Source organism: Colius striatus, chromosome 8, assembly GCF_028858725.1.
Source record: "Colius striatus isolate bColStr4 chromosome 8, bColStr4.1.hap1, whole genome shotgun sequence".
In the NCBI taxonomy this organism is placed as follows: Eukaryota; Metazoa; Chordata; class Aves; order Coliiformes; family Coliidae; genus Colius; species Colius striatus.
In genome coordinates this window covers 24,714,170-24,722,033 of record NC_084766.1, presented here as the reverse complement: position 1 = coordinate 24,722,033, position 7,864 = coordinate 24,714,170, and the positions used below count along the sequence as shown (strand labels likewise).

At 56.1% G+C, this 7,864-nt stretch overlaps 1 protein-coding gene across 4 annotated transcripts in view; it reads right to left on the bottom strand.

Moving 5' to 3' along the window:
* Positions 1-3,347: 3,347 nt before the first annotated feature.
* The window catches only part of KCNIP2 (potassium voltage-gated channel interacting protein 2), a 44,134-nt gene continuing 39,617 nt past the window's right edge, over positions 3,348-7,864 (bottom strand). For 2 of the 4 annotated variants that reach the window (XM_062001020.1, XM_010203255.2), the window contains 7 exons: positions 6,194-6,318; positions 5,734-5,803; positions 5,567-5,637; positions 4,940-5,047; positions 4,440-4,544; positions 4,131-4,193; positions 3,348-3,828 (listed from right to left, as the gene is read on the bottom strand). In XM_062001020.1, the coding sequence (XP_061857004.1) occupies positions 3,781-3,828; positions 4,131-4,193; positions 4,440-4,544; positions 4,940-5,047; positions 5,567-5,637; positions 5,734-5,803; positions 6,194-6,318 (590 nt within the window). In that variant the 3' untranslated portion in view covers positions 3,348-3,780. Of the gene's footprint in view, positions 3,829-4,130; positions 4,194-4,439; positions 4,545-4,939; positions 5,048-5,566; positions 5,804-6,193; positions 6,366-7,864 lie in introns of all 4 variants that reach the window. The other 2 variants (XM_062001022.1, XM_062001019.1) reach the window with 2 other exon arrangements.

Genomic DNA, 7,864 nt, shown 5'->3' with positions numbered 1-7,864 from the left:
ATACCTGTGCTCAGGAAGCTGCAGCAAAGACCCTGGCCAAGGAGCATCTCTAGTTACCATTGCATCCAGTCTAAAGCTTTCAAAGAGCAAAAATAGCAATTGTACTGCTACCCTAAATAGTAACTAGCTAAATTGCATTAATGTGCAACAAGACTTTACTTAAGGCTTAGAGAGGAGAAATGCACAGAGTTGAGTGGAAAATACACAGTACTCCTATGCCACTGTATGCAGAGCTGGGCAGTTTGATACTACGTCAGAAGGTACCCCAAAGCAGTCATCATGCTCACAGCTTTCATCATGCTGAAATAATCCTGTAGTAACAGTTCACTCAGTGTTGGGATCTCGCCCTTTTACAAGATGTTTGTGTTTCCAGGCAGTATTCAGGGGGCTGGAGTTAATCATTGCCCCGGGCTGCATGGGCTGCCCCATACAGATGCTCAGCTGTTTTCTCACATAACTGCTATTCTTTTTACTCCCCAAACTGAGAAAAAAGATACCTTGAAACAACACAAGGTTGCCTTAGGCTCAACAGCTTCACTGTTACCCACCCTTAAATGCCACCTCCTACCAAAGGACATCTTGTCTCACACAGCATCTTGCCATACCAAGCTGATGACACACCTGAAGGGACAGATCCAGGCCTCAGCCTCTTCCCTCAGGGCTTGCCCCAGCATGGAGTTAAGCAGAGATTATTTTTTGGCTTTAAGGAAACCAGCTGCCCCCTTTCCCCCCATCCCCATTGTTATAAACAACAATCTTTGCACAAACCTATTCTGCATTTTGTGGAAAAAAAAGTTACAGCGGTATTTGAATGCTGAGTGAGCCCTACAGAACCCTTCTTCCCTTTGTCACCCCAGTTCCTTTCCTGCCTATCACCCTGGGGACAGGAACCCACGGGACCCCATCAGTGGCTCACAGCATCTCTGTGCCATGAGAGGGTACATCAAGCTCACGGGTGGCATCGCCCAAAACAGCAACCACCTAAGCAAAGCTCACAGGGGATAGGATATACTGGGAAGGGTGAGTGAGAGAGGAAAACTTGGGCTCATTCATTCTGCTTTCCACAATACAACATCCACATCAAAAAGATCCCTGGGGAGACAAGTTTTGGAAAGAGCAGACTATTAGCCCATCCTTTTAAGAAGTTTGACTCTCCAAGCAACTATTTGCATTGAGCTTTCAGTTCCTGTACCACAGACAGCATACTGCTTGAGGGTATCATTGTCCCACATAAGGTCTCTTTTTCTGTTGTTTTACTGGTTTCTTACTTACCTGCTTCTTTTTTCCTCTTTGTTTTGCCTTAAGTCATTTTCCCCCAGTTCTCAAGGCTGCACTTGTCTGAGGAACAGTGATTTTTTTCCATCACTTCGTATCCCTAAGAAAACCCCCTTTCCAGTCCACACCCACCTATTCACGGTGACAGTTGACCATCTTCCTCTTATCTCAGCCTTAAATGCCACATCCCAACAAGAACCACCTGGTCCCAAGCTCAGGTTTACCCAGCAGCATCTCATGACAAGCTGAAAACACACCCGACAGCCACACTTCTGAGATCTGCCACACTTGCTGGCTCAAAGTCTCTGAGCAGCGGAAAGAGTGTATTTATGGGACCATTGATGACATGGCCAGGTTGGTTGGGAATCTGTCCCCCATGCAAGCCCCCAGAGCACCCATGCAGAGCATCCTGCAGCTGCAGCACCCCAAAAAGCCTGCTGGCCCTCTGCAGAGACCCTCACCCCTATTTCGCCGCCGATGGCTGACAGATGCAGACATACCAGTGTTGTGCATAGCGACTGTGGTTAGATTTTATTGGGTTTTTTTGTCTTGTTGGTTTGGTTTGTTTTTAAACCCATATTATTGTTATAATACAAAATATACAGACTGGAGATGCCAAGCGGGTTGTGGGTCAGCATGCCCCAGGGCAAGGGGGTCACACCATGCGACCTGCAGCGTGAGGGAGGAGGTGGCATCTGCTCCGCGTGGCGGGGGGTACCCCAGAGAGTCAGGGAGGAGAGGGAGAAGGAGACAGGAGGGGTAGGAGTTGGGATACCTGCCCTCCCACCCTTAGCAGACTGCAAGTGGGAGCTCAGCCCCACGGCAAACCCAGGAGCAGGACTGTGAGATGAACAATGTGTTGAATTAACCTAAAAAAACCCCACACCACGTCTGTGAGGGCAGGGCCAGGGATGGTCCCACTGGGGAGCAGCCCCATAGCTTTGGCTCAGGGCCTTAGGGATGGTTTCTAACAGCTCTGAGACCAGGTGCTGAGCCTGTGTCTGGGGCCCAGCCCTGCACAGGTACTGGCCTTGCTGACCCCTTCCCCATTCATCCCAGACACCACAGCTCAGGCCAGCCCAAATTGCCCTCATCTCCTTAGGATGCAGAGGCTGGAGCAACAGAGCTGGGGACTGCCAGGGCTGGGTATGTTCCCAGTGCTTGTAGGATTGCACAGAGAGGCTTGTAGGATTGCACAGGAGATCATTGGCCTACGGGCATCACTGTTGCAACTACAACTCAGAGGGGTGTGTGGGCAGGACTGGCTTCCCTGCACATTTACAGCCCCAAGGAGCTTGTGGTGACAGACGGGGGGAGCCTCAGGGTGCTGGCTCCAGCCCCAGGCTGGAGCCCCCTGCCCCAGGGTGACCCTGCACCCTGCCAGTAGCACAGAAACGACTCCTGGCTGGCCTCACCTTCTTTCCCAAGGAACTTCCAGCTCAGCCCTGTGGGAACAGCTCTCTGCCCCATTGCTCACTCCCCAGGCAGTGAGTGGGCTTGGATGGGACAGGACAGAGGAGCAGGGGATTGTCAACAGCAAACGATGCTGGGAGAATGCCTGTGAGGACCAAGGGCTAGTGTGGCCACTGGAGCCCAGCACACCTCCCTCCTTCACATGTCCCCATACCCTGGCTGTCACATCCACAGAGAGGGGTGGAAAGGGTCTCTCCCTTGAAGCCTCAAAGTGAGTCCCTGAGGTCCTATCTGTAACAGTAGCCCAAACTCAAGGGACATGGGCAGAGGTTGCAGCTCTCCCAGGCCAGCATCCTCGATCCTGGGGGACCAGTGCCACAAGAAGGCAGCTTGGAGTCCCTTTAGCCTCCCCTTTCCCTATGTCAGGATGAACCTCTGAGGTCTAACCAGGCTCCCCAGGGTCAGGGGCTGCTCCTCACACCTCATGCAGCAATGAACTCTTTAGTGCCCATGGGGCTGCCTTCTCCAAGAACAGCCCCTCATCCCACCCACCAGCCCAGGGGCTGGGCAAGGAGGGTGGCCAGTGGCTTACAGCCGACATGCTGGACACTCTCACTGTTGCCACACGTGGGCACAGGAGGAAGCCAAGGTGCTGGTGCCCATTGCAAGACTTTATTGGTTTCTAGACAGCATCACTGGAGGGTTTGGCTGGAGCCAGTGCTGAGGGGTTCCCGGGTCTGGGGAGTATCAGGGTGGAGGAGCTGTGGCTGCATGGGGAGCTGTGCATGGGGGAAGCCTCTCTCACAGCCCAAGGCTTCCCCGCCAGGAATGGGTTCAGGGCAGTCCATCCAGGCCATACACTTGCCCCACGCCAGCCGTGCCCACGCTCCGATGTCCGGGAGCACCTGCTTGGGCTCCCCCGAGGCAAGCAGAGCCGGCCCTGGGGGCAGCGGCCGTGTCGCGGGGAAGGGAGGCTCCTTCCCACGGCGGGGCCTGCGCAGCCGGCGGAGGGGAGGCTCCGAGGAGAAGTCGAGAGAGAAGCAGGTTCTGGGCCCGGTGGCAGCAGAGCTCGGCTGGAGGCAGGTCTGGGAGCTAAATCACGTTGTCAAAGAGCTGCATGGAGCGCATGATGTTCTCATCCTGCAGGCAGGAGGGAGGAAGCGGGTGGGCTGGGCACGGAACAGCAATCTAGGCAGATCCCTCCAAGCCTGGCTTAACCCTCATGGCAGCTCTGATAAGAGCCCCAGGGATCACAGGCAGTTTCCAAGCCCTACTGTGATGCACACACAGCACAGATACGGTTCCCAAAGCAGAGCCCCAGCCTTGCCCTTGGGACCCCTGCCTTCAGCCCCTTCTCTGCCAGGAGGACGATGCAGGGGGACAGAGGCCCCCGAGGGACAGTGACGTTGCTCACCACAGAGCAGAGCTGCTGGTGGCTTTACCTTTTGGCAGGACTCCAGGAACTCCTCAATTGTCACCACGCCATCCTTGTTTCGGTCCATTTTCTGCAGACAAGCAGAGCACAGGGAGCATGGCAGGGACAGCCTCAGCAACAGCCCAGCACACCCTGCCCAGGTCCCATCATCGCCAAGCACCCATCAGGGTCAGAATGGTCTTTTCTCTCTGCTCATGCTCCAGCACAGCCCTGTTTCATCCCCAGCGTGGGATGTTTTCTCCTGCACCGTGCCAGCTTTTGGGCAGCCACTGGCTCCGTGCTGGAGCTCTGCTTCCCCAGGATGTGCTCTGCTCACCTGGAAGAAGTTCTCCACATGCTCTCGGGGTGCTTCCTCCCGCATGGCTGGGTAGGTGTATTTGCCCATCATGTCGTAGATGGACTTCATGATGTCCAGCATTTCCTGGAGGGAAGGGGATGAGGGTTACAGGGTCAGCAGGGGGCTCTGCCTCTGTCTTGATCCCCAACCCACACCTTTTTTGTGAAGCTCCCGAAGGACCCGTGTGGTGCTCAGATGTGATCCTGATGGCTCTGTGTGCAGTGTGGGACTCTGTGTGTGCCTGCGTGGGTGAAGGAGCCCCAAAGCAGCACACTCCTCATCCACTCTCCATCCCCAGAGACACACCAGTGCCAGGAGACCTGGAGGGACCTGTTTGCAAAGCTAAGGTCAGTAAATATTGACCCCCCTCCCCCCTCCCCTTCTCCAGAGCTCAGCCAACACCTCCGAGTCTTGCCCTCATCCCTGCCAGTTGCAGACCTGTGCTGGCCCTGGGGACTAGCCTGGACCCCCCATCACACCTCTTTGGTGATGCAGCCATCTTTGTTCAGGTCATAGAGGTTGAAAGCCCAGTTCAGGCGATCATCAATGGTGCCCCGCAGGATGATGGACAGCCCAGACACAAAGTCCTGCAAGGATGGACAAGGCAGGGAGATGGGAGTCAAGGCCACAAAGAATCTTGAGGACAGAGAGGGCACAGGCCTGCTTGTCTCTCCTGCAGAGGAAGAGCTTGGCCCCAAAGCAGATGTGCCCCCAGGGCTGGGCTAACAAGGGAAACGCTGAACGTCAAAAAAAGCCTGGGGAAATCCAATTTCTTGAACTTAAATATGTCTCACACTAGTCCCTTGGGTCATAGCACCCAAGAGGACAACGTGCATCAGGATCTGCTATTTAGCCAAAGCCTGAACAAGACTCAGCCTTGGCTGTTCCTGTCAGTCTGGGTACCTACAAGATACTAGCCAGAAAATACAGAAAGCCCCTTTTTTTGTTGCTTTTCACTGTTGGTCCACTGCCCCTGGGAACTGAGCAAACTGCACCAGCCCCTGCAAAGCTCTCCATTCATCTGCAGCAGCAATGCTGCTCAGCCCAGCCCTGAAAGGTTGTGCCCTCCCTGCCTTACTGCCACCCCGTCCTTGGCCACAGCTCACCTCAAAGCTGACGGAGCCGTCGTGGTCGGTGTCGAAGGCGTTGAAGAGGAAGGTGGCGTACGTGCTGGAGTCTGGGGGGAAGCAACAGTGTGAGGGAGTGCCACCCTCTCCACTCCCCGCTTCACACAGAGGCACCCATGGGCAAGGGGACAGGGATGGGCACTCACCTCCCTGTGGGAAGAACTGTGAGTAGATCTGCTTGAAGTTTTCTTCATTGACGATGCCACTCGGACACTCCTGCCAGGGCAAGCCGCAGCGTCACCTCCATGTTGCAGAGAGGGGCTGAACAACCCCCTCAATGCCTCCAGCTCCCTTTCTTTGCCACCCAGCCCTGTGGTGCCTGGTAAGGCTGCTTGGAACATCGCCCTGATTTTGTGGGCTGCACCCTTTGCTGGAGGGGCTCTGCATCTCAGGCACCCAAGGAGGGGGCTCTCTGCACCCAAAGGATGGAGCATAGGATCAGGTCTCCCTGCTGAAGTGGGATCAGGCTGCGGCCTGATACAAAACCGCAGCCCCAAGGTCCTGAAAGCCTTTGCCAACCCTGGGCATTGTTGGGTGCAAAGCACTCATCTGAGGTGGCCACAGCAGGAGACGAGGGACTAGCAAAGCTGGTCAAGAGGTACTCACGTTCTTGAAGCCTCGGTACAGGACCTGCAGCTCTTTGCGGGTGAACTTGGTCTGCTCCTGGAGCTGCTCCAGCCCCTCAGGGCGGTGGCAGACGGTGGATAGCTCAAACTCATCCTCAACACTGTCTGCAAGGAACCCAGGGGAAGAGAGGGCAGCTGAGGCCAGCACCATCCTGCCCTGTCCTGCCTGTGCAGGAGAGGCACCTTGCACAGCACACCCCATCCTCTCACACCCGCCCAAGGTGACACATCCTTGGGGTGCCCTGCTCAGCTGGAGTTGGGTCTGTGGCAGCAGGGGACACTCAGAGACACCCTGGGGGCAGATGAGCTGCTGACACAGGCCAATAGCTCCCCAGCCTCCAGTACAGCCCAGGCTGGACAGAAACGAGATGTGAACCCCCCTAGTGCTGAGATCCCTCCTGCCTGCCCTTCTCCTCCCTCCAGCACAGGTATCTAGGGCTACCAAAGTGATCAGGGGGCTGGCACATCTTTCTTATGAGGAAAAGCTGTGGGAACTGGGGCTGTTCAGCCTGGAGATGAGAAAGGGGAGTTCATTAACATTTACAAGTACCTAGAGAGTGGGTGTCAGGAGAATGGGGTGACACCTTTTTTTTTTTGTAGTGCCCAGCGACAGGACAAGGGGTAACAGGCACAAGCTGGAACACAAAAAGTTCCACTTAAACATCAGGAAAAACTTCTTTGCTGTTGAGGTGAGGGAGCCCTGGCACAGGCTGCCCAGGGAGGGTGTGGAGGCTCCTTCTCTGGAGGTTTCCAAACCCACCTGGACACGTTCCTGAGTGACCTGATTGATGGGAACCTGCTTTAGCAGGGGGTTGGACTAGATGATCTCTAAAGGTCACTTCCAACCCCCTCCATTCTGTGACTCTATAATTAGCCTCACGGACCTGAGACCATGAACATCCCGCAGGCCTGTGCTGCACCGGGGCTCGTATCCAGCAGGAGAGTTGCCTGCCAGAACCCTTAGCCCCAAACGGCCCCCAGGCCTTGCCTAGACCCCATCCTGCCCACCATGCCTCCCCCTCGTTGCTGGCTTCTCCCCACCATCTGGCAAGCTGCATGACCCCTCCCCTCAGCAGCCAGCACCCCCAGACCCCACTGCATCCGAGAGGGGCTGTGGCCCCACAGCAGGTTCCCATGGGGCGGATCAGCCCCTGCTCCTCCATACTCACCTGTTCTCCCAGGGGGCATCAGCTCACACGATGGGGTGGGGGAGACCCCGGCCAGGGGCTCACGCTTATCAAGGGGCCAGGCACACCCAATGCAAGGGTGAGTAGGGGGCTCTGGGCAGCTCTGCACTCACTCCCTGCTCAGCCCTTCCACCCCTCCACATCACACCTCTCTGTATCCAAACCAGCATCAAGCCTTGAGCAACAACCTCCCAGCTCTCGGATCAGCACCGGGAAGGTCCAGCTGCCCCGAGCCAGCTCCAAAGCGGGTCTCACCACTCTGCATCCTTTGAAAACCACTCCAGGGAGCTGGAGAGGAGGAAAAACAGCCTGGAAGCAGGTGAGGACAGAGGTGGGTGCAGAGCCCATCAGATCGGACCCCTCCAGGGCAGAACTGATCCTGACAGCCCCAAACCCAGGGCAGGGGAGTAGCAGAGGCATCCCCTTCCCACGGGCAGGGCCAGGGCAAAGGGCAGGCAGCAGCA